This window comes from Zonotrichia leucophrys, chromosome 10 (assembly GCF_028769735.1).
Source record: "Zonotrichia leucophrys gambelii isolate GWCS_2022_RI chromosome 10, RI_Zleu_2.0, whole genome shotgun sequence".
Classification (NCBI taxonomy): Eukaryota; Metazoa; Chordata; class Aves; order Passeriformes; family Passerellidae; genus Zonotrichia; species Zonotrichia leucophrys.
In genome coordinates, this window is record NC_088180.1 from 18,252,241 (window position 1) to 18,278,568 (window position 26,328).

The 26,328-nt window shown below is 44.8% G+C and overlaps 1 protein-coding gene across 8 annotated transcripts in view; it reads right to left on the reverse strand.

Moving 5' to 3' along the window:
* The window catches only part of MEGF11 (multiple EGF like domains 11), a 254,262-nt gene that overhangs the window by 20,552 nt on the left and 207,382 nt on the right, over positions 1–26,328 (reverse strand). For all 8 annotated transcript variants that reach the window (XM_064722279.1, XM_064722285.1, XM_064722280.1 and 5 more), the window contains 7 exons: positions 15,377–15,523; positions 12,737–12,871; positions 9,221–9,349; positions 6,380–6,508; positions 5,559–5,687; positions 3,765–3,893; positions 3,389–3,622 (listed from right to left, as the gene is read on the reverse strand). In XM_064722279.1, the coding sequence (XP_064578349.1) occupies positions 3,389–3,622; positions 3,765–3,893; positions 5,559–5,687; positions 6,380–6,508; positions 9,221–9,349; positions 12,737–12,871; positions 15,377–15,523 (1,032 nt within the window). The remainder of the gene's footprint in view (positions 1–3,388; positions 3,623–3,764; positions 3,894–5,558; positions 5,688–6,379; positions 6,509–9,220; positions 9,350–12,736; positions 12,872–15,376; positions 15,524–26,328) is intronic.

Below are 26,328 nucleotides of genomic sequence, written 5' to 3' on the forward strand. Positions count from 1 at the left end.
GATCATTTCTGGAAGTGTCTTGTCTAGGCTTCAGGATCCATGATGCTTTATTTGTGATAGGCTTTGCTTAGCTCTTGGCTCTCAGCAGAGGATTCACCCATACCAGAAAGTTTGCTAAGACCTTGACAAGACCTCAAACATCAGTTCAGCCCATGGCCAATCCTTGTGAAAGTCCCACTAAGGAACCTCTGCTGCTCTCCAGCACTGCCACACAGTTTTCCCTCCTGGCCCCATCTCCTTGAACTAAACAACCTGCACTTCAAAATCTTTTTTGGATGTAGTGCACTCTCAGGCTGGGGAGCACCATTTTGATTTCAGGCTTATTTGGGAAAGTTTGCTCTTGGATCCATGTGCTGTGGATAAGCCCTCCCAGAACAGGTGGTTTTCTGCTCCTCTGGCTGCTGGGCAAAGTGTGTGTTCTGCTGCCACATCCTTCATCCACAAATGCAAAAGAGTCCAAGGGCTGCCCAGGGGGTTCCTCTTCCTCATAATCTCTCTCACACATATGCATGGATTATCAGCCTCACAGGAGCTGAGGACCTAAAGACCAAAAACATCCTCCAGAAATAAATGTGCTGGAGGAAATTGCTGCCTGCAGGAGCTGGGGATCTGTGTATGTGACTCTATTCAGAAACAGCACCACCATCACCCAAGTAAGAGTAAACAGGCAAAAGAACAACTGGTGATTCAGGAGAGCCATAATGTTACAAGCCACAGAGGGCTGATGCTGCAGCCATCCAGGTGGAATTCCTGCCAAAGTACATGGGTTTACATGGGATTATATCCATTGGGCAAGCACATCTCCATGGTATTCTGCCCTTAATCCACAAGCAAACCTGCAGGTGAAGCTTGGAATCCCTGTTCCCTCTGTGCAATATTGCTGCTGATGCCTTGGGAAGGCTGGACAGAGCTAAAGAATAAAGCAGGAATTTATTCAAAGCATCTCCTCCATGGCTGCACCTTGGGCAGCACCAGAGCCCAGCCAGGGCTGCACCCAAGATGAACCAAAATGGCCCCAAAATGCACGAGGGGCACGGGCTCTGTCCCTGGGATCAGCTCTGCTCCATTTGCACCTTGCAGTTCATTGTCCCATCCCAGCTTAGCCCAGGCAGTCCCACCCTGCTTGTTTTTCTCTCTGCAGCCCACGGGGTTTGTGCTCTGGGCTGAGATTTGGGGCATTTGTGCTTGGTGCCCAGCTGGGGCAGGAATTGTTTTGTGTCCCTGCTCTGTGCACAGAGCTCACCATCCCTGAATGTGAACCCAGACCCACACACTAAAGCAGCACAGAATGGGAAAAACAGAAAATCTAAACCTGAGGCATCACTACTGTCCTTCAACATCCTCTGTAACACACCTGCCCTCGGACACACACATGTTGTCTTGCCAGCCACATTTTCCTTTTCTGTGAGCTTGTCTCATGTCCACCTCTCTCCTTTCTGCTGAGGGAGGTGCCATCAGCACCTTTTCCTGCCTCTCTGCTCCATGGAAGAGAAGCAGCATTGGTAAGGCCAAACTTGGGGCAGTTACTGAAAGTCTCAGCAGGGGAATGTACTGGAGGACAGTCAGGATTTGGCAGGCAGTTTTCAGAAGCTCTTGTCTAGAATTTTAAAATGCCCTTCTAAAAAGGGCAAAACCCAAAACTTGAAACAATGCTGGTACCTGCAGGCAATTTATAATGAGCTGAAGATGGAGCAGTGTGTTTCTATCTTCTTAATATTCCTCTGCAAGCCCAGATGGCAGAGTTTTCCAAGGGGAAGAAGGAAGAAAACTGTCCTTGTGACCTCCAGAAAGAGATGCCTGACCCCACTCTGCTGCAGCTTCCTGAGTGATCCAATATCTATTGCTAGAAGGACTGCACAAAGAAAGTATGAGGGAAGAAAAGGCCCAGTCTCTGCATCCCCATCACTGACTGAGGGAACAGGAAAGAACCATCACCCAATTCCTTTCTAGAGAAGCCCATGAAACCCCCCTGACGTGGTGCTGACTTTGTGAGGACCTGGTATTCAGGGGTTTTACAAACTGACCTGACACAAAGCAGCAATGCCACAAGGGCCAGAGCTAAACTCCCAGCCCAAGGGCCAAAGGAGACCCCAGGTTCAGTGCAGATGAGGGGTGTGATCCCTCACCTATTTAGGATGGGCAGGTTAAGCAAAAGCCAGCAAAGCTAAAATTGAAAAATAAGAAGGAATGAAAGGAGCTCCATGATAATTTCTCCCCCCATATGTAGCTATCAGAAGAAGGAATGTTCTACTGAGTGGTCTAGAGATGAAACCAGTCAATGGTGCTCAGCAGAGAGCCATGAGTGGGACACACCATGGCAGGAAAACGTCCCTGGCACGAGGACTGAATCACTGTGCCATGAGAGCTCCAGGATTGAGTTCCAGGTATTACAGGCATCACTATCATTGGCTTAATGGGAGAGGCTCCTTCCAGGCCCATCCTTGGCAGGGAAGTCCATAAAAAGCTTCCAGCTGTGCCACCCTGAGACCGCAGAGAAGCCAAGAGGCCTCGTACATTTGGAGTGGAAGGCAGAAAGGAAAAGGCACTGCAGGCCTGGGGAAACAGAGCTGCTGGGCCAACCTCTGCCCGCCCCAGGGGATTGTGTTTACTGGAGTTGGAGTTTCAGCCATTTAAAAGGATGAGAAGAAGTCAGAGGGCAGTAAACCCTGAGAAGATCCCCACTGAGACAGTGGAGAAACCAGAAGGAAGTAAAGCCATCGCCTGCCTGGCATCATCCCCGATATTGGCCAAGAAGAATGAGTAAGAATGACAGCATTGAAAAGGAGATCACATCCTCCAAAATTTAGACAATCTGTCAAGAAAAGTTGTTCTCCACAGCAGGAGCAGAGGACAGAAAGAAAGAAGAATGCTTTGATCCTGAAGAGCCTTCCTCTTCCTCTCTCCTGCTTACTCAGCTCCAGGGAAGACAATTCCCACCAGCTGCCTACATGGCAAGGGCTGGTCTGCACACAGCAGAGAGTGACAACAAACTGACACCTCAAACCACAAACTGCAGCACACACAAAACCAAAACCTTATGACTGACCCAGCCAATCCCATTTTTCAAACCAAAAAAGGCTTCCCAAGGTTTCATAAAGGGAAACATCTCTGCACTGCAACAGGAATGCACATGACTCAAAATTCCATGCAGCATATTTCCTGCCTAGGTATATCCCATATCAACTTCCACACAGAAAACAGCTTAAATCAGTTTGATATTTGCTTTCCTGTCCCATTTATGTGCTTTAAGATCACGGCATTCTGAGGAAGAATGGAAGTGTCATTATTTTTGAGGCTCAATAACACATGTTACACATCACAGAAACTTGTATTTCCCCAACAGACAGGAATAGGAGTCTGGATTTGATTAACATAAAAAGACCCTTACCAGAAAGTGAGTAATCTGTATTAGTCATCCTCATGGCTGGAGTGTAAGATACACTTGGCATGTCATGGCCCTTCTCCTTCTGTTTCCGTCGATACCACACAAAGAGTGCCAGCAAGACCATAATAATTAGAAGGAGAATAATAATTCCAATGATTGCTCCCACTGAGTGCCTCTCTGATCCAAGAGCTGGGCTAATTTTAGTATAGGGGTTTAATTCTTCCATCATAAGAGCCGCTGTTAAAAGTAATTCATAACACACTGTAAATTGAATCGTGCATTTCATTTCATTTTTGAAACACTGTATTTTTTTAAGTACATCACTGGAGAGGGGGACAGAGAGGGAGAGGGGGATTTCACAGAGAGAATTCCACTGTACCTTGATCACACCGGATTCCTTTGAAGCCTGGACTGCAGTAGCAAGTGCCTGTGACGTGGTCACACGTTGCATTGTTCATGCACTCACACAATTGTTTGCAACCATAACCAAATGTTCCTGGAGAGCACTCTGGGGAGCCAAAGAAAAACATTGCAAGGAATTCTTCTGGTTTTGGGAATGGGCACAACACTTGCCATGGGAAATCTGGTAGAGAAATCTCCCTGGGTTCAGGATCTTTAGGATCACACTCTAATGTGAAATTATTATTAGTCTAAAGCAGGAGCTAAATGCATTCTATGTGCAGTTTGCTACTTATTAAACTGTAACTTTCTGGAAAATTCATAGAATGAAATCAATGATAGGTACAAAGGTTTTAGAAGACTTGATGTATATTACAAATGTTCAGAGTTTAACAGAGCTTGAGCTCAGAAGCTCCAGACAACAGAGCTCAACATTCTTCACCTTAACTTAACCTTAAAAACTTACCTGTTTTATTTTTTCGAGAGGAGTTGCAAAGAAAAGTTTTAATGAACATTTATACAAACCCTACAGCCTTTTCCAAACAAACCCCACATACTTTCCTACTCATCCCTACCAATGCCAGGATGGGCACTGGTAGGGATGAGTAGGAAACAGAATAGGATAGGACAGAATAGGAATAAAACATTGCAGGTGGAATTTCAGAACTGAGCGTCTGAATGGTTTGATTTGCTCTGCTTCAGTGTCAGGGTTCCTAATACAGAAGGAATTTCTATCCTGTCTTTGTGTTTCTATCAAAGACTGAGTGTCCAGCTGAGAAATTTATTCATACAATTACCATGATGGGCTATTACAATAAATCTGTAGGCAGCTTACTGTACTTCTGGAAGCACTGTTCAAGAATAAATTGAAAGAAACAATGTCTGTCACTTACTTCCATGGAGAAGCTGCATTATTGAAAACATGTTCCCTTGCTATGATCCTGTGGAATACATTGTTCAAGATGTGACTCCTTGTGTGTCACTGCAAATGTTTTCCATTGCATGACAACACCTCCCCAGTGTCAGCCTCAAAGTAGCTTCTGGTAGCCAAAATTTAATATTAAGTACAGAACCATAGCCAGTATCTGTTTATTGATTTGCACTGTGCATTAGAATTGTATATTTAATCTGTTGGTACTCAAACAAAGAAAAAAATAAAATTATTACAATTAATGCTCATTCTTTTATTAGCCTGCAGCCTACTTAAAAAGAATAAGGCCTAAATTTTGGGACTGCACCACAGAAATGATGCCTGCAATTAAGCATTTCATCTGCAATGCAGTGTGACTGCCCATTCAGCAGGATTTGGAGAAGGAAGGAGCCTTAATGAAGAGATTCTTTTAGATTAAACAGTAGAAAAACAAGTAAATAAATATATTTGTAGTTTGGATAGAAAAGAAAGCCTCAGGCTTTATACAGGGGTGAAATCATAAAGCAGCTCCTTGTATAAAATCTGCTATTGTGCAGTTCTTTGTGGGATTCTTTAGTTTCCTATTTTGATTGTGGCTGCAGTGAAGAGCATCCCCAAATTCCACTAAGCTGGCCACTTACAGAGTTACAGTGGTGCCATGTGCAATCCCCCAAGAGCACACAAATTTGGCCCTGAGATATTCACTTTGCTGAATGCAAGTGTGTGCAAAAACACATTTATGAATTAAGGAGCCTGAGGTCGTTGTCCTGCTGACATCAACACCTCATTTAAGAGCCGGTTTGTGCCAGGACTGTGAAGCACCCCCTGTCTGGAGAAGGAGGGCACTGAGGGGGCTGCACTTACTCTGCTCACACTGCTTGCCCGTGAAGCCCGTCCTGCACGTGCACTGCCCGGTGATGTGGTCACAGTCGGCCCCGTTCTGGCACTGGCACACATTGGCACAGTTCTTCCCATAAAAAGCAGCTGGGCAACCTTTCAGCAAGAGAACAAGGAAAGAGTAAGAAATAAGCTGAAAGTCAAACTCAGATGTGTTATCAGCACAAAGTATGTGGGCGTATAAATCAATGGATTTCCAGCCTCTGTATATTTAATGACATTTATTTGATGGTCTAAATGCAGAGGTACTGTGACAGACAATTTTCTTGAAGTAATGTTTCTCATCTTTACAGAATTGCCTCTGAAGTGTTTCAGAAGAATGAAAACTTGACCCATCTATACAAACTACATTTTCAAGAAGTGAAAGAAGATGCTAAACAGAAACTCTCTGCAAGACCAGGGATCAATCAATTATTTGCAAGTGAAAGAACCTTCTTAAAAGGCTCACCAGAATTGGATCTCCTCTTTCATACCAGTAATTTGGCACTAGGGTGAGAAATCTCTACCATTTTCCTAAATCAGACCATAAATACTGGGGCATTAACAAGCAGGGACACTGACTGTGCAAATTCTAACAATGAATCAATAATCTAAATGATTTTCCCCTCCTTTACCGAGTGCCAAAGGCATAAAAAACCTTGGAAAGCTTCAGGACTGTTTTCTTAGGGGTGATGTGAGGTTATCAGGAGTAAGGAGCATGTGGTTTTCCAGGGAAAACTGCAATACTGGGAAGAGACACGAGGTAGCAGCACATACTTTGACAGATTCCCTGTCTCTGAAAGGCTTACGCTGAGTGCAGTAGAGCCCCGTCCAGCCGTGGGTGCATCTACATTCTCCATCGTAGGGGCTGCACAGTGCTCCGTTGTGGCAGTTGCATGAATGAAAGCAATCAGGGCCCCAAAACCCAGCGGGGCAAGCTATGAGAATAAAAAACATTTGTCAGCTGACAAAAAAGAAAGCAATGATACTGTGTTAGTGCTGTGGAGGAGCAACAATAAAGGCAGAACCTGTGAGACATCAGCAAAGGCAGAACCTCACACTGACAGTGACCAGTCCTCCCTGGGCACTGACCAGTCCTCCCTGGACAGTGGCTGGTCCTTCCAAGCCACCAATTGCTCTCCAAACCCTGGTGCCACCCAGTAACCTCTCCCTGGCACAGGGATTTCTGGCAGCAGGTTTATGGAGAGGATTTTGCCCCTGTGCCCTGTTCAGGTGAGACCCCACCTGCAGAGCTGCCTCCAGCCCTGGGGAACAACAGCAGAAGGATTTGGAGCTGCTGGAGCAAGTCCAGAGGAGGTCACAGAGATGCTGCAAAGGCTGGAGCCCCTCTGCTCTGGAGCCAGGCTGGGAGAGATGGGAATGTTCAGTTTGGAGAAGGCAGGAATGGATGGGATATTGGGAAGGAATTGCTCCCTGGCAGGGTGGGCAGGCCCTGGCACAGGGTGCCCAGAGAAGCTGTGGCTGCTCCATCCCTGAAGTGTCCAAGGCCAGGTTGGGCACTGGGGCCTGGAGCAATCTGGAACAGGGGAAGGTGTCCCTGCCCATGGCAGGGGAGGAATGGGATGGGCTTCAAGCTCCCTTCCAACCCAAAGCATTCCAGGATTCTGTGACTCCAGGATGCCCTGTGTGGGGCAGGAGGCAGGATCAGGTCTTTGCTGTGACCAGTGACCCTCAACACGACCCCACTCTGTGCTGTGGCACTCTCCAATGCCTCACTGGCATTATCTCTGAGGACAATTTAGGCAGAGTTGCAGGATATAGAGGTAATTTAATTTTCTTTTTGACATGCCGGAATTCTTGCATAATAAAGCCCAGCTATTCAGGTTTACTTTGCTATGCAATCAACCACTAAAATTACCACATTCATTTGAAGCACAGAGTGCTACTCCAATCATGAAAAAAATGTAAAGAAAACTTCTTCCAGTATGAATTCACATCCACAAATTCAGATTGCTATTGTTGTTGGGGGGCTAATATTAAATTAAAATCTCTGGGTCTATTTTATATTTCAACAAGTACAATATTAATACATTAAAAAAAGTTATTGTAAGCCTCCCTCCAAAAATGAATGCAGTAAGTTACTGTTATTAGTGCCAGACTAAAAGATCCGAAATTATGATAGGCCTTCAATATAACAACTATATTTTTGCTTTAAAAAGCACTTTCCATTGCTTCCTGCTAAAGCCATGAATTAATAAGGCACAGTTCCCAGGAAACCTGAAAGTACAGACACCAGGCCTATTTCCATGGATGCCAATGGCTCCATGGATGATAAATGGAAGTTTCTGGCATTTGACAGGCACCTCTAAAGCCAGAATCAATGGCCAAAAACCCCTGCCATGACGTAAATCACACAAAAGGTCACTGGACTCACACAATGTAAAGCTGAGCAGGATTTGGCCTGAAGTGTTTGTGCTATAAGCAACCAGAAATACTTTTCCAATGCTGTTCTAAGGCAGAACTGCAGGGGCTGTTAGTGAATCCAGAACTGGCTCTGGAGTTGGAGCTAAAATTATCTCCTGAGCAGCTCCAAGCCCAGGTCATTCCAGGTTAACGGGAGCACAGGGCCAGAAATAGCCTGGGAGGGGAGCCCAGGTGCCCAGGGAGCCTGGGGTGGGACAGGGGCACCGTGGGAGAGGCTCCCTTGGTGTGCAAGGGGGAGCTGAGCAAGGAGCCACGTCCCCCTCTGCTCATCCAGAACCCAGAGTGCCCACAGGGTGCGCAGGTGCTGCCTGCTGAGCTGCTCCTGCTGGCCTGGCCTGCCTTGCTCTGGAAGGAAAAGCACCTTTTTCAAGGTTAACAGACACTAACAGACATTTCCCAATTAGATGGCTAAATATAATGAGGAATATGTGCAGCTTTCTGTCTTTTTCCCCTTTTTTTCCCTGCTGTATTTGAGTGACAGCAATATTCTGCCTGTGGAAGACACACAATAAAAGCAAAATTACAGCCGTCTGTTTTTATCCGATTCCTGCTTTATCACTTGGAGTTTAATATATTTTACTCTGGAATGCTGTCTAATATGCTAGTTGTATCCTGAATATGAAGTAACATTTCTGAATGATCGGATATTGCCTCCCTCTGTGATCCAGCTTCAATTAAGGGATGCTCTCAGGAAATGACACTTTGGGATCAGCAAATGCCAATCTTCTACCTGGGCAATTTTCAGAAAGAAATCCTTCATCCCTACAAGGCCACATTGACTTTTACAATTAAATTACATTTAATAGAAATATTTCAGCTACCTAATTTCTCAATTCTAGGGATTTGGTACATGAAAACATTTACTGGTTAATAATGTCTAAATGTAATAGCTGAAAGAAAATTATTACAAAAAAATAAATAAAAAGGAATCCAGCTAGAAATTAAAAGGGAGCATGGAGCTTTCTTTTCTGATAAGAGCTTGTGACCTCCCTTTCCTGGAATAAAAGCCAGTCAGGGCTTCTGCAATGCAGAAACGAATTCAATCCAAAGCTAACTTAGATTAATTAATAGAAATCTGCTTTAAAGAGAGTGAGGCAGTGGCTGTAATACAACAGGGATTTCCCCAGGACCTGTCTGTAGCTCTCAGAAAGCCCCAAACAGACCCAAAGTGGATATTTGGAGCAGAGGAGGAGAACGGCCCTTACTCTGGGAGCAGTCGGTGCCGATCCAGCCCGGGAAGCACTGGCAGGAGCCGTCGATGGGGTTGCAGGTCCCGTTCTCGGTGCACTGGCACAGCTCAGCACAGTCCTTCCCAAACCTCCCGCTGGGACACACTGCAAACACAAGGCACTTTGCTGCAGCCTCTTCAAAGGGAATGGCAGGAAATCACAGGACTCAACATTCAGCAATTAGAGATAAAATTAATTAAAAACGCTTTTCTTTGGTGAAGCAAAATTCCTCTGGAAAGCAGGAAAAGTATTCAAGCCCATTTTGCTTGCATCCCAGGAGTGAAAACAATAGGAAAAAGTCCTATCAAAATCCATTTTTCTGCTGGAAAATGAAGCTAATATAGTCAGAAGATTGCAATAATTGAAGGGCAGTATGGAAGGATTACAAGAGGAGAGACAAAACAGAGAAGAGGGATCATCACAAGAGGAAAAGAACAAGCAAACCTTAGGAGAATTCAGTGAGTAGCAGCCACAAGTGAATGGCTGGGACTGATCTGGTTTCCAAGGATTTTATCTATATTTATATTTATGTACGTTATATATCTGTTTGACTGAGAGCTGTTTAACAAATGTGCTGCATCCCAACAAAATCAGCACCTCTCCCTGTGTGTCCACCTAAGCGAAGTTGGAAGAAAAGAAACTCAATTTTCTTCCAGAGTCATCCTCTCACATCCTAAGCACAGTGACAGGAAACTAATAGACATGTAGATCTTCAACCTCCCACCAAATTATTGGAAATCTTTAACGTTAAAGTTGATGGAAAGCTCTGCTCAGTAACAAATGAAATGTTTCATTTCTGGGCTCTTATTGGCTGTGTTCCCTGACAAAAACAGATGTATTTTCAAAACAAGATAAAACATACAGTCCATCTTCGCAAAGAGGGTAACAAATGGAACTGGACTTGGATCCTGGTAAATAATAGCGATGTCAAAAAAGTGATTAAGGCACTTCCCTGAATTATGCAGCTGTTTCACCACTCCAGCCTCTCTCACTTTCTCAAAAGTAGTCTCTGCAGGTGACCTCAATCTATCCTGACTGTGAATCAGCCACAGATTGAAATCCTGAGCTGTGATTCATTGGCTTTTATATAATATGCCATCCTCTGCTCTTACAAGAGCAGAGCATTGTTTTCTGCTTGTGTTTCTATAGACTATGGACTTATCTGTAGGAGTGGATAAAGTTGGGTTTGGCTTTCACACTGTGTGCTAAACAGAACTGTTCCTAAGTGAAAAGAGATAAAAGTAAACACAATACACAGCCAGGATGGAAAGAATACACAAAGTGAGAAGGAAAGCAGAACCCTGCTATCACAGACAGCAAAAACTGAACTGATCCGTCAGCCCAGGCTCCTGGACAGGCCACACCATTATTCCCTTCCAGTGCCCTGCAAGAAGCAGCTCCAGGCACTGTTTTATGGCATCTTTGGGATGGAGATAGGCAACAGCACCTCGATGAAGGCTGGGGTTTGTATGTACAAAAAATGGAATTCTCAAAGGACTTCCTTTGGAGAGGAGCTGATTTGTTCTGCACCATGGAATACTGGTGGACCAGGGAAACATCTGTGATCCACACCGAGCTGCTGGCAAAGGGAGCAGGTCACACTTTGGTGCACAGAGGCAGAGCTGGCAGAGCTGGCAGCTCCTGGTGCACACAGGAGCTCCCCTTGTCTCTGGAAATGGGATGATGCCCTCTGGAATGGCAGCACACAGGGATGACAAAAAGGTTCTTCTCCCTTATTTAAACAACCTGGCTGTGGACTGACAGAGAGACTCTTGTGAAGATGTGAGATCCAAATCCAAGCACTTTTTAAATGTCTCAATCATTTTTAGAGAGCTGTAAAACAAGGCCTAATGCTGCTTTCTCCAGCAGCAGCCTGACTGTACAACACAGATTGGGATGTTAATTAGCTCAGAAAGCTCTGAAGTGGGACTCCCAAAGTCCCTGTGGGATGTCAGGTGTGTTCTAGCAGTGATAACAAGTTATTATCAACCCATCTCGCTCTGGGATTGTGAAAGATATTCACAAAACAGCTGTTTAGTTGTTTGCAGCTCGGAGTCCTTGGCACAACTGAGTCAACCTGTGCAGTTTTGGGGGTTACACAGCTCCTCACATGCACACACTGCTGGTGGAAGAATGTTCCTGCTGCCAATGGCACAAAGAAATGAAAATTCCAAAGTGAAATCTTCATTTCACGTTTTTCTAATGGAAAATTAATTAGCATTTTTCTTTCTACAAAATAAAGTTACATGTTAACTCATTATGACAAACTGCAACACAAATTGATTTTAATTAGGACATGAATATTTTAAGATTAATTTGCTAGATAGATCAACATTTCAAAGTAAAACCAGAAGTGCTGAACATCTGAGCAAAAATAAAATAGTTTTCTTAAGAGGATAATTAGACCTGCTTATGCTTTGAAATCTGGCTAACGTTTCACATAAAATGGACAAATGCACTGAAATACGTTCATTTTAATAAATTAATTGGTGTAATGTTTAGTTGACTATACAGCACAGGAGAAAAAAACCCCATGGTTATATTTAATCTATGTTTAATGATTTTGGGTAAGTGCTGCCTGCAATCCCACCTTACTGAAAAGCAGGTCATTGAAGGTGTCATTCAGTTCTGGCAGGGATTGTGGCTTCACAAGGGCAGTGGTCACTACAAATCACTTCTTTTAAATATCTGTGTAGCAAATACCCACTGCAGTATGCAGCAACTGAGAGTGCAGAAGGCTGAGGGATTTTGTGGGTATTTTTAGGATGAAAATGACACCTGGAGTTAAATGTGGAACTTTGAAAGGTACAGAAAGGTGATGGGTGTTTGGGGAGCTGAAGTTCCTGTTCACTTGTGAAAATGAACTCCCTTCTCTGCCTCACTGCAAACTTTCCTTGTGTCCATGGTTTCAGCCATTCCCAGCCAGGTCCTGCACAGTGCCAATGAGGTTTTGTGCACAACTGGTGCCTGGGATTGCTCACCTGACTGGCCTTTACCTTAACCAGAACCTCCCTGTCCTGCAGCAAAGATCTCAGGAAGGTGCCATCAACATTCAGGTGAGGACAGGCTGAGCAGCAAGAAAAATGAAGCCATTGGATGCCGATGTATTTACAGCAGGTGTCTCATTCCACAGGCATTTCAATCCAGTGTGGCAGAGCTGGATTATTTATGAAACCAAGAGCACATCGTATTTCCAAGAGGGTGACTGAGTACCTGTTTGCATTTTCCCTCGGAAGGAAAGAGTTTCTTGGGATCTGAACTGCAGAAAGAAGTGCAAAAGGCCGGGAGCAGGGGATGGGGCTGGCTCAGAGCAGCTGCTCGGGAAGGGAGGCGGTACCCTGGGTGCAGAGGGTCCGGGGAAGGGAAGGGAAGGGAAGGGAAGGGAAGGGAAGGGAAGGGAAGGGAAGGGAAGGGAAGGGAAGGGAAGGGAAGGGAAGGGAAGGGAAGGGAAGGGAAGGGAAGGGAAGGGAAGGGAAGGGAAGGGGGCCGTACCTTGGTTGCAGAGCGGCCCCGAGAAGCCGGGCAGGCAGTCGCACAGCCCCGACACGTGGTGGCAGGGACCATTGCTGTGCACGCACTGGGGACACGGCTGGCTGCAGTGGTGCCCGTAGAACCCGGGGGGGCAAACTGAAAACAGAACAAACCAAGCTGTCACAGGTTTTTCCATCAGAGCTCGAGAATTCTCTGTCTGTCTTAATCCCAAACCAATATTTCTTAATTTATCAAGCACAATTTAGTGGACAGCTGAAATGATGAGGCCTGTTGGATTGTTCCACGTCTAATAAAGTGCAGGCTCTGGTAAAACTGCTCCTGTGTTCAAACATTCCCACCTTCCTTCCTCACGGAAGTCCTTGGCTGTTTAATATCACAGCAGAGTTCTCAGCAGCCTCCCTCTCTCAGGACACTCATTTGAGTCTCTCTAAATAGAAAACTTTGACAAAACAGGAGTTTAAGATATTTGAGACCCCAGAGCAGATATGGTTAATAACACACATTCCAAAGATTTTAGGATAGGTAGGAAAAGAAACACTGGCATACATGTAGAAAAACAGAAACTCAGAAAGAAATGGAAATTGAGTCAAGAAATCAGAGAAGGTGTATTAGGAAACAATATTTTATGTCTAAACCATTATGCCAAAAGCTGATTTCCAAACCTATCTGGGGGAATGCCTGGGCTCAGCTGGGAGGAGCAACAGCCATCAAGTGATGAAAATAAGCCAATAATGGTAATTATGTAACACCATATAAAATCACCTGATTTAAATCAGTAATCACATCAAATAGCTGAGTAAACTTGTACTGAATTGTGTGCTTATTTTGCCTAAAACCTGGATTGAAATTATTATAGAATTTGTACATCAGGTACAGAATCAGGATTATGGCTCAGTATCTCTTCTAAAAGCAGATTTTTGCTTCTAAGAGCATGTAGAGTGAAAAAGCATCCACTGTCCAAACATTCACTGCAATAGATAACACAAAGAAATGTTAAATTGCAGTAAGTGACAGTAAAAATAACTTTATATGTTTTTATTTTTACTCCTGTGATTCTCTGTTCTATAGTTCTGGCTCAGTGGTTACTAAATCATGTCTGTTCTATTTTTCCAGCAAATGAGAATTTTCTCATGGACTGTATGTTCTCAGAGGGTGTCAGGCTCTTACCCCACTGCACATTTCCAGCTGGAGCTTAGCTGACAGGTTGGTTGATGATGCAGTAGCTATAAAACAACCTGGATCATTCCTGGAGACATTTCTGCAGGCTTAAGAGCACTAAACCATCCCAGTGTCTCATGTAATCCTGATTACACAGACAGAACAAGTTGGCCGAGTATCATCTTCAGTATCATCCTCAGCTCTGCCTTGTAATAAAACAGCCTAAATCCTGTTTCTAAATGAATTTCTAAGAGAAAAATGTGGATGATTTTGAGAACAAGCTTAGCAAGGTCTGCTTACAAGGTATTCTTGAGCCTGAATCCCAGAAAAGAGCTGGATTCAAGCTGGATTCCCAGGCCAAACACTCACAGAGGCAAGAGCAGAAGCATTCACAGGAGCCCTCTGCTGTCACCCCAGTGGGGAGGAAAATTTCTCCCCATCAGATCCTTGGCAAACATCCTCAGGGAGCAGCCTGGTTCCTGGGCTTGCTAACTGGGCACAAGGGTTGCTCTTGTAGCCTGCATGCCAACAGCTGATAGAACTAAGCTGGGTTTTTTTCATCTCAGAAAGGTCAGAAACTATTAACTTCTGGAAGTTTTGCACTCTTAAGGTTTCAAATTTGTAAAACATTTTCTTCCTCATCTCCCTGAAGCTCTGAGTTCTACATTTTAGCCTTGGAGAGAGGTTTTACAGCTGCACAGATATGCTGAAGCACCTGGAAATTGGGGTTTATAATGGAAATGCTTATAGGCCATTAACTACAGCAGTGCTAGAGGTCATTGTTATAATGGCTTTAAATAAAAACTGTCAGCTACAAATTATTTTTAGAGATGAGTGTGTTCTAGTGTCAAGTGTAACTGGTGAAATCAAAGGGGATCTATGAACTGGGCATGCAGAATGTCTCACAGCAAGAGGAAGAAGAGGAAATGCTGAGCAGAAAACAAAGACAAATCCACTTCTTGTTTACATGGGAAGACGGTTGGTGTAGTGAATTAGGGTCCCTGTGGGGCAAATGCAGCTTCCCAGATAAAGCAAAGGAGAGGATTTTTATCTGCTTGGTACATTTTAATATGTAGCAGCAAAGCATCAAACAGGAGCTATTTGGGGCTGCTGTGTTTCTTTTTCTGGCATACAAGAAAACATTGCCTTGTTATTTTGATGCCAACGCTCATCCACTTGTCATTATATGATGGGTGGTGGCTGACTGCTTAACAGGTCTGACTTCACTGAGTCCTGCCAGCTTTGGTTTGTAAGGTGCTGCTCCTCCTTCCAGGTCACCTGTGACCTCCAGGTGTGATCAGAAGAAGGAACACAAGGCACAGCTCAGTGCAGGAGAGTTCTTGATGAAGGAGCCTTTTCCAGGCTCGTTGGCCCTCAGGAAGTCATGAGCTACAGCAGCTCAGAAACCGTGGATTTGTCTGCTTGCTGTCATAAAGGAGCATTTCTACCTGCCTTGCCTCTGCCAGCTATGGGAAATCTTACTTCTCTGGCACAAGGGCCCTCTGAATCCCGGAGCACAGTCACAGGTGCCATCCTCAGGGGAGCAGGATCCCCCGTTCTCACAGCTGCACGAGATGGAGCAGTTGGGTCCCCAGCGGCCCTGGCTGCAGATGTTGTCACAGTGGATGCCTGAGGACACAAAGCCACACGTTAGGCTTCCCACAGCTCTCACTCTGCTCATTGATCAAAGAAATGCTTGGTAGGACTGATGCCTCACAGTCCCCCAGAGGGATCTGGGAAGGAAACAGCTCCTCTTTTATCTGCTTAATAAAGTGAAAATTAAGAAAATGCCAGAGAGGTGAATTCTGTAGGTGTTGGTGGGAGCCTGTTCAGTCCTCAGCACTATTAAAGAAACTCTGCATGTCATCCAAGAGATGAAGGTCAGGAATTGCTTTAAAGTCACAAAATAGCTCAAATAGCTGGTCTGGAAATAGGCAGTTGATTGAAGCCTGATTACTTACCTGTTGTGAATTGGACGACCATAAAAAGAAAAATCAGGATTTTGCAAAAACATGTTCAGTATTTGGATTCTTCAACACAAGTAAATTAAGCTCTATTTTGTGTTCTGCTCCCTTCCTGGCTTAAACCCCTGTGCTCTGGTGTTTTGTGCACATACCCCACAGCTACCCAGAACTCCCCAGTTCTGTGTGAATGAACTGAGTTCTGATCCAGCAAGTGGCCATATGTGAGCACAGGCTGAGCATTTGCATGTTAAATGGAGACTGAGACCTGCCAATCCAGCTCCCAGTGCTCCCCAGGGTGCTTGTTTGATATTTACTATTGTGAAGAGCAAAGCTTGGAAACACTGAAAGGAGCACACAGCCAGGAAACTTAACACAAGGCTTCTGGCATGGTTTCAACTGGATTTGTTTAAACTGGTGACTTTTAAAAACAACCTTGTGCCATGGCTTGTCACATATAAATGTGATTGAAGGAGCTGATCCTGCACACTGTGTCTGAGAGGCTCTCACACCACTGGAACAAAGCAGTACCAATACCTGCAATTAGCAGGGCTATTTGCATGATCAAGGGCTCCTTGGATGGGTTTGCAGAATCATGAACTAAGAGGGACAGTGAGCAGTTCCAGCTGCAGGGAGTGGCACTGGCAGGAGCATCTGAAACCAGCAGAAATGGATCAGAGACTGGCTTGGACATTTTTCTTAGAACACGACCCCAGCCCTGGGATTGGGGGGTACCCACACACCCCAGCTGGCTTCCAAGCCCAACCTGAGATGTTCTTTACTATTCCTCACCTGAGATCTCCTTTACTGTCCTTCACCTGAGATGTTCTTTATCACCCGTGCCCGTGTCCCACTGCACAATGGGATCACAGCAGCCCAGGGCTTGGATTAGTGCAGCTCTCTGCAGAAACACAATCCCAGCCATTCCCTCCACCTCTGACAACTTCATCTGGATGCTGGAGCTAATGCACTGCATTTGGGGAGCTGTGATCTGTACAGTCACCAAACTCTGAGCATTATTAAATCAGCTGAAAGTCATTATAAATACACTTACAGTGCAGTTTCAAGTTGGTTTTATAAATCTCTGAAGTTAACACAGTAAGAAATACTGCAGAGCCAAAATTTCCCTTTTCTGAAGATTAATCATACAATTATAATGTCCCTTCCTAGAAAATCTTAACCATGTCTGGCAAAAGCACAGTTTGAAATGTGATTTCTAGTAATACATGATCTTAGCTTTATTTATAAAGAGGCATGGACCATTCTGTACAACTTAATAAAAACCACATTAAAATACAGTAAAAACTTAATACAAGCTCAATTCCTTCATATCCAAGTAAATAAATCTGAAAAAAGGGACTGTGAAAAGAGACAAGGAACATTTGTATTAGTAAAATCAAGAAAAACCATTATTTTAAGAAATTATTTTAAAGTCTTCCCTGCTCCCTTTGAAATCAAACATATCCTTGGATTACTAAAATAAGTGCTTTGTGTGTGCATTTATGTCCTTTATCCACAGTGCTCTGTAATTAAAAAGTCAGAAAATAAATTGCAAATAAATAAACAAATAAATAAATAAATGTGTTTTGTATTTATGATCATTTATAGCCTTGAGTTTCAGTGTGAACTCCCTGAACCAAAATTCAGACTCAAACACAGAAAAATGTGCATTTTCCCTCCCAATTGCAGCAGTAAAATTACAATTCTGTCATTGTGGATGGTCTATTTATAAATGGGGACAATTAAACAGCAATATTTCTTGTCTCTTTTGACAAAGTTTGGGGAAGAATGACAGTGACTCTTTTCTTGTGGAAGGCACCTGAATTTGAATGCCAGGGCTGCTCCTGCAGCAGCAAAGCCCCTGCTTTGGTAATGAGTAATGAGGGATGTCTTCCCTGTGCTAACGAAGGCAATGAGTCATGGTGGAGCTGATTGTTGTAGCAAAAGGGAAAGGGGAAAAGGAAACCTTCCAGGAGCCACTGGCACCCATTACAGCCCTGCTCTATTTGTCCATTTCCAGAAGACAACCGAGATGGTGCCGCAATCAGGTTTTATTACTTTTTATTATCCAAGTTAATTCTCATGGAAGACTTCATTTTTGAAGGCTCCTACACGCATTGAATTGCAAATATAAATGAGAAGTTAAAATTGCATCTGGACATGCAAGTCTTATGGAATTGTGCTGGAAAAAGCACCTTAATTTTACAATTCCCTAACCTGACAGCATGTGAAGGGGGAGTCCATCCCTCCCAGCTACTTTACAGTCAGAGTCAGTGAAGCAGCAAGATTCTGTAATGTAAAACTTTAATATTTATTTAGGAACTTGCTGATGAACATTTCTGATAAGCAATTAGTTTTCAATTTCCAGAACTACAAGAAGAGCTGAAGTTGACACACCTCTGTACTACCTCATGTTACAACCAGATTCTAATTTATGAACAAAGTCCTGGTTTCACATGCATGGTGTAGAAATTAGAAAGACAACTATCAGAAGTCCTTGAAGCTGCAGGAAGCAGTTCTATACATAAACTCTATTGCCTGGATACCAGGGAATTATCTGCCAGCCCGAGGCTGTGGTTCACAATTGCAGACACTGGTATAAAATTACACTTCCAAGACCTTTTTAAACAATGTTCTGGGGGTGAATTGTAAATGAAATCCACAAAACTTATAAAACTGTAGTTACCCACTGGACATGGGTAAAAGATCTGCACTTTTGCAGAAAGGCAGAGCCCAGGTAAGAGCAGAGCCCACTGTGGCTTTAATTCAGTCTGTGAAACAGCAGCCACAAGCTGCCCATGGCCCAGCAGGGATTCGGGGTATTGGATTCCTGCAAGCACTGGCTGCTTTCCAGTGGGATTCCCTCTGCACTGCTCTGTACATTCAGCTGACAGTCCCAGGAGTGCCTTCACTCCCTTTTCCCCACACCAACCTCCTTTGCACACATGGTGGGGAGGAAAACCAGCCCTGAGGGCCTGAATTACAGTGGAAAACACAAACTGGGCTCAACTCAGCCCACCAGAGCAGTCACAACTGCACTGTTCCGAGGGACAACCACACAGGAGAGCTGCTCCAAACTCCTGCCCCTCCAGGACAATTTCCTACCAAGTGTCCAAGCAGCTGCTGGCTGGGACATGGGGAATATCTGGGGTAACTCAGCCCAGGCTTCCCAAAGGTGAAGCCATTTGTTTGGGCAGGGATCTTCCAACATGGAGCTGCAGACAATCCTGAAAAAGGAAAGCAGCTGGGAGAGAGGTAGAGGAGGAAGAGAATCCCAGAAGCTCAGAATGGTTTGGGTCAGAAGAGACCATAAAGCTCATCTTGTCCCAGCTCCTGTCCAAGGGACACCTTGCACTGTCCCAGGCTGCTCCAGCCCTGTCCAGCCTGGCCTTGGGCACTGCCAGGGATCCAGGGGCAGCCCCAGCTGCTCTGGGCACCTGTGCCAGGGCCTGCCCGCCCTCACAGGGAAGGATTTCTTCCCAACATCCCATCTAACCCTGCCCTCTGGCACTGGGAAGCTGCTGATAGAAACCTGTGTCTGCCTTACATGGAGCAGTTTCAAGTCTGACCAGATGAAGTCAGTCCTTGTACTCAAATTTCCAAATCAACTGTGCTGGATTAATCCAACATCCACACAAGCATCAGGAAAAGGAGCAAGAAAAAGAAGAGGAAAAACCCCCAAGCCATACAACTGGGATGTGAGGCATCTCTTGAAGAGCTCCTTCACAGGCTGCTTCCGTTAATAATCTTCAGTGGCTTCAAGTTTGTCAAAGTGATGCAGATTTAGTGCTGCCCATAACTACATCATGCTGAAGGACTTTGGAGGGTAAAATTCCTGAAAGCCAGACATAAGCAGAACTCCCTTTTTTCCCTCTCCAGCTTCTGCAATTGCACTCGTGCTTGGGGATTACGTCTCTGGCTCTTAATAAAGCTGCCATTGTTTCTCTGCTGTGTCTCTGGATAGTTGGAAACTAATACTCCAAACACAATAAAAGAGCAAAAATGGACGGAATAAATGAGAACCAGTGGCCTGGTTTTGACCACTGCTATCCCCCTGACAGTAGCCTCTGCAGCAGTGCCCAGCATCTAATTATTTTTCAGGGATGTAGGAATTTGATAAATTATAGGATGTAGTTCCCTCCCCCCACATACTTTAATTTTACATCTACCAGCATATAACTGTAATTATTTCTCTGAATAAGATCTTCAGCTTTTTTTTCCCCTCAATAGTCCCAATCTAAAGACAGATGCAACATCAATTAGGAATGACAGGAATGATTTCAGCAGACATTTGAATCCAACACAAACATTGTGCTCTCCTCCACCTGTCTTTCAACATGACATGAAGTCATAATAATCTCTTATTTCTGGCATTTGAATAGCTTTGGAAAGAGCTGCTTTTTATGCAAAAATAGGCACAGGATTTATGCAGGCAATGCTGTGGAGGCCTGAGGTTTGGTGAGTCACGCTTGGCTCTGATGTGGAATGCTGGTGGCTCTGGCAGGATGGATGCCCAGAGCTGGCTGGTACCTGCTGACAGTGCCCCACCCAGCACACACCTCCAGCTGATGCTGCAGGGCTGCCTGGGGTGGGAGGGGTGGCCGGGGGCCAGCAGGGAGCAGGTGTGGGAATGCCTCAGTGGGTCTGGCCCCTGGTCACACCAACCTCTGGTCTCTGTCCCCTGCAGGGATCCCACCGGCAGCTCCCCCACCCAGCCCAGGGGCAGAGCCAGAGGCCACCCAGGTCACCCTGAATCCTGCCTTGGCCTCCTGGTTTGTACATTTATTTCTGATAATGACTTCTATAATCACACACATGTTTTCTTTAACCTCATTCTCTTGTCTTTCCCTGATACTCTCATTGCTGTTACACTTCTGTTGTCCCTATAAATTCCATTTAAATTGTATTTGAGGTTAGCTCCATGTGCTTTCCTTAGCAGGGACTCTTCTGCTGCTTCAGTCTCTAAGAGGTAAAAGACAATTCACTGACAGCACAAGGAAGAACTGTCCAAGCTGTGGATCAGCTGCTCAGAGGGGCCATCACAGAGCACAAACAAGAGTTCACAAAGAATTCTTGATGCTTTTCCATCACTTTTTGCATCTTTGTATTTTTTCCTACCTGAGGCAAACCCTGAAGTATTTGACTCAGAGCCAGTCAGAAGCACCACAGCACAATTCCTGACAGCTCAGCATTTAAGAATGCTGAAGAATGAGAAAATCAGTGTGGGGAGGGCAGCAGATAGAAGAAAACATAAAGGGATCTCTCATAAAATTAAATGGAAACATTAAGAATTGATGGCTGCTCATCTAGTCTGCAAATAAGCTATTTTTGTTTTTATATAGTGAAACTACTCAGCAGAGAACAGCAGCCACACTCACATTATCTATGAACTTCTGTGGTGTTCTCAAATGCTTTTTTTCACTGATTTTTTTTTTCCAGATTGGTGCCATGGAGCCCTTCCTTCTTTTGCTGATCATCATTCACCAGTGGATTCAGAGGGGCAACTCCTGAGTGTGACAGCCCATCAGTCTAAATGAAAGCTCCATGATCTGGTCCTAAATAACAAAGAATAAGCCCTTCCCTGAAGCCAGTGAAAAATTCTACATTGTCCCTTCTCTCATCTGTGCAGGGGCGATTTATGCCCCCATTAATGGAAGTGTTTTCCTGCAAGTAATACACTTAGAGCCTAATGCACCTCTGTGGAGCTCTAATCCTACCCCCAGTTTTAATTATCAAGAGAAATCTCCAGGTATGAATCACCCAACCCGGGGAATTTATGCAATGAAAGCTTTAGAGGCAAGAGACCTACCTCACAAGAAATGAGGTAAGTCAAAACGTTTGCTGAAGTAAAGGATGGTGTGGTTCCCTTTGCTCAGGGATTCTCCAGGGTGCACTCTTGCAGGGCACACCTGCAGAAAATGGGGCTAAAAGGAGTCAAGCCCTGCACAGCCCTGCTTCATCTGCAGAGCTTTCCTAATTCTCAAATGCTGGGAACAGCTTCAGGCCAGGAGGGAAGAGAAAGCTGGGGAAGATCCAAGCAGACCCTCAGCAGGCAAACGGGAGGAACTGGGCAAAGCTGGAAATTTCCTGCTGGAAATGTTCAACCTCCTGAACTAAACCAGGAGCTCTTTTAGTTCAAGCTCCTGAACGAAACTGTGAGTGAGGAACAGCTGAGCAAGAGCTGGGGCATAACCAAAGCCTTTTGTGGTCAATGATGTTGAAATTCCACCCTTTCTCCTTGGTGTGGGCGGGGAAGGAAGATGGTTACAACATTTTTCACTGCAAACTCTTTCATTAATGACATAATGTAGCATAGAATCCTGGATGGTTTGGGCTGGAAGGGACATTAAAGCTCATCCCATCCTACCCCTGCCATGCCACCCGTGTCCCAGGCTGCTCCCGGCCCTGTCCAGCCTGGCCTTGGGCACTGCCAGGGATCCGGGGCAGCCCCAGCTGCTCTGGGCACCTGTGCCAGGGCCTCACCCTCACAGGGAAGGCAGCATAAAGGATATTTCTGCTTTTTCTACTATCCAATCCAACCCTACTCTCTGGCAGTGTGAAGGCACTCCCCCCTGGCCTGTCACTACCTGCTCCTGTAAATAGTCTCTCTCCACTATATAAATATATAAATATACACACACACACCTCATTTGAGCTTGCAGGCTGTTTGCTGAGCACTCTTCCCTCTCCTCCTTTCACACCCAGCATGCCAACAGCCAGGATTTAGTCTGCTGAAATGTGCACAAATAATTTTTCCCCACTTCTCGCCCACATTTATTTATAGGTGACTATTGTACACACAGCCAGGCTTATATATAGAATGTCTCTGCATGAAAATGGAAAAGGGTTGGGTACCTCGAACGTCAAGTCTCATGTTGTTAAAGCCCATTAAATTAGCATCACCCACGATGCCATCCAAGCTCTATCTTCTCTCAGAAATTTAAAAGCTGTCCTTTATTAAGCAAAATTAAACCCAAAAATAAATACAAAGATAAACAAACTTGTGTATCTTCCGTTTATAAGATTATTGCTGCAATGATTTGCATACATGCTGAAGTTTAGCAGTAGCCTTACTGCAGCTGCTAATTATAGTCTGAGGGTCTGATCCAACTCCCACTGAAGGAGTGGCAAAAATCCAACTGATTTCACCAAAGGTGAAATAGATACAAAATCTGTCACAGGACAAACACAACTAAACCTCACTCAGATGAAAATCAGGAACCCCCCAGACACCTGCCAAGGAAGGCACAGACATAATTAATGTCAGGACATCAATGAAATCTTTGATATAACTTCAGAATTCATATTTTTGAAAATTAGCCCTATATCAGCAGGAACCATCCTTAAAGGTTCCTGTCAAAGAGAGAATTTTTAAGCACAGCCTGACATTAAAATCTTATCAACTCACTTGAAATTAAGTCAATGAAAAATTAAAGCTAATTTCTAATAAGCTTATCTTACATTCATAGACTAAAGGGCACTTGTGGAATCCAGAGAGTAAGCACACCTTTCATATGGAAAAGATTTTCACACTGGAAAGGCAGAGGCCAGGAGAGAGGCTAAAATGCACCATTTTAGACTGACTCTAGAAATTTCTAGTTTTCCTGTCCATTTAAAGCTAATGTAAGGATACAGAATAATCACAGAAATAAATTATTAATTTAAAAATCTGGGATAAGACTGCCAGAAGTGATAAATGCAAAATACGATGTAGATAATGGGACTAGACATCTAGAAAATGCATGTTTAATAGGAACTTTCTATTGCTCCATTCTGGTATTTTAGGCTCTGTCTTACAAACCAATGGTACGAAACAATCTGATGGGAAAAAAAAGTCAACCCATGACATTGTGAATTCTAAACCACTCTGGATCTTTAGCTAAAAAGCTGCAGGGGCATGAAACAAGTCCTAGATTTTTTTTTTCTGGTTTGAAATAGGCATGGAAAACCAGCTCCCAGTTTTATCATCACATAGGTGAGGTTGATCTACTAATGACAAGAGAATTATTTAGGCTTCAACCCAGTACAGCTGAGGACAGGATCTGGCCCTGAGATTATAAATTGGATATAGCTGCAATGAAAGAAAATCATATTAGTACAAACAAAATACATTTCATGGAAAGGGTGGGTTTTTTCTTCAAGGATTTTTCACCTCCTTGCAAAGAACTAGAGAAAGTGAAGTTAAAAATACCTTAAAGCTCCTCGTCAAAGTGGTCAGTGCTCCTTTAAAATTCAAAAAGGCTTTCCCTTGAGTAACAGGCTTATCAGTTTTCCTGAATTAATGTGTCCACAGGAGGCAAGAAACATGTTTCTGTGTTTGAGTGACAGTGCAGATGTCACTGCCAGCCTGCAAATGTTCCCAGCCCTGCAGCCTGGTCCCTTGGAGCTGCCCTGGGCTGTGCCCAGCAGCCCCTCCCAGCCCACAGGTGGGAATCCTGCAGCTCCAGAGCCCCACAGCCTCTGTGCTGGGGCTGGGCACCAGCAGGGACCATCAGGGGCTGTGTTCTGGCACTGTGGGAAGGTTACTGAGGTTGTAAAAGATACGGAAATGTGTATTTTGATTTCCACAGCAAAGAGGGAGGCAGCTCTCATGAGCCAGGAATGAAGCCTGAAGGTGTAAAGCACCAAGGTAATAAGATGTTTGTTCCTCAGCAGCATGCATCATTTGCATACCTGTGTTTGCCATCCTGATTAATTAAGGAAAATCTATATGGGCTTCTTTTATGATTAACTATGGGATGCACACTTTTATGTTCTCCATCTCATATCTACAGCACCAGGCTAATTTTCCCCACACATCTTTGGGATGTTAAAATATAGCGAATAAACTTTGGCTTTGGGTACTGAGAGAAGCCTCTGGGTGCCCCAGCTCAGTGGGGAGCTGAGATACCATCACCACAGCAGCTCTGCAAATCCAGAGCACCACACAAGAAAAAAGGCAGAACAAGATGCAGATAAGACAGCATTTCAGATTAAAGGAATTGAGATAAACAGGATTTTAACTGACCTTAGCATTTAGAGGAGTGGAATCTATCCCTCTGTAGATCATTTCCCATTTAAAGCCAGTGTAAGAGCTGAAAGTGTAACAAGGCACACAGTGCCACAATTAACCTGGAGCAATTGGCTGATCCTGGGGAGCAGCAGAGCTCAGCACGATGAGCCAGGCCTGTGGCTCTGCTTCTGGGATCAGCCTGGGACTGGGAAAATGGATGGACTTGGGTCTTGGGGGCAGGATGGGCAATGCCTGGGTCTGCCTCCCCAGGGAGCCTCACCTGGCTCTGGTCAAGCACCTCCAGGCCAGCAGCTCTAATTTAATTATTGAGGGATTACTGAGGGAAGCAGCTAAAGGCTACACAGTTTCAGCCAGCTGGAATCTGTAAGGAAGCCATTTCTGGTACAAAACCTGCTGCCAGCAGCTGCCTGAGGTGGGACCAAGCTGAGGGGTTTGAAGTTCATCCTGCATCCCACAGGGGATGCAGCTGGAGCTGTCATCTCCAGAGCCTCAGCATTACACTGCCACAGCAGCACTGTCATCCTGCTCACCCAGCAAGGCCACCAGGGCAGCTGCTCCTTTCCTGTCCACTTTCAGATTGGTGATTGAGAGGAGCCTAAATGAAATTTATAACCTTGTTGCTTGAACACCCAGGAGAGGAGGTTGCACCTGGGACAGATGAGACTCATCCTGCTTCCCCAGGACCTGTTTGTTGCAAAGGACTTCCAGGGGCTGCTCTACCATGCAGCATTTCTGTGTGTCCATCTCCTCTGTGGATTCGGTGTGTGCAGGACCCCTAATTAACCAAATGTAATTAGCACTGAGCATTTTCATTTCAACCTGAGTGTACATAAAGTAACACCTCTTCCACAAATGTCTGGTGTGTTGGGAGCTCTGAGGGATCTGTGGACACACACAGAGCTGCAAGCACAGAAGGGTCTGTACCTAAAATGCACAGCAAAGGTGGGGAAAGAGAGCCTTATAAATCCTGAAAAAACAGCCTGAACAATCAAGACTCAGTCCTCTGAGAGCAAGACCTTTCCTTTTTAACCCAGCACTAGATGTGAGCACCTCTTGTTTGGATTTCCAGGACACTGTTTGTATACATGAAGTTACACATGTCCAACCTGGAGAACTCCTTCCAGTGCAAGGCTGAGCCCTCAGTGTCACTGCATCCCACATTTCCTTCTTGTGGAGGGAAATTCAGCTCTGCATGGCATCAGCAGGTCACAGATCTGATTTTGGCCAACATTTCAACAAGTTTCACTTTGTTTTTACCACGAGAGCATTTTGCCAATGTAGTTTTGGGCTTCTGCTCTTGCTGAGCTCTCTCCAAAGCCATTGGTGGCACCAGGTGCCCCTTGGCTGGGATTGGCAGCAGGGACACCAGGTACAAGTGTCCCCAGAGCTGACCCAGCCCCTGGCTCTGGCTGCACAGGTGCAATTCCCACAGAGCTGCAGGGAGGGGATGTGCAGATTGC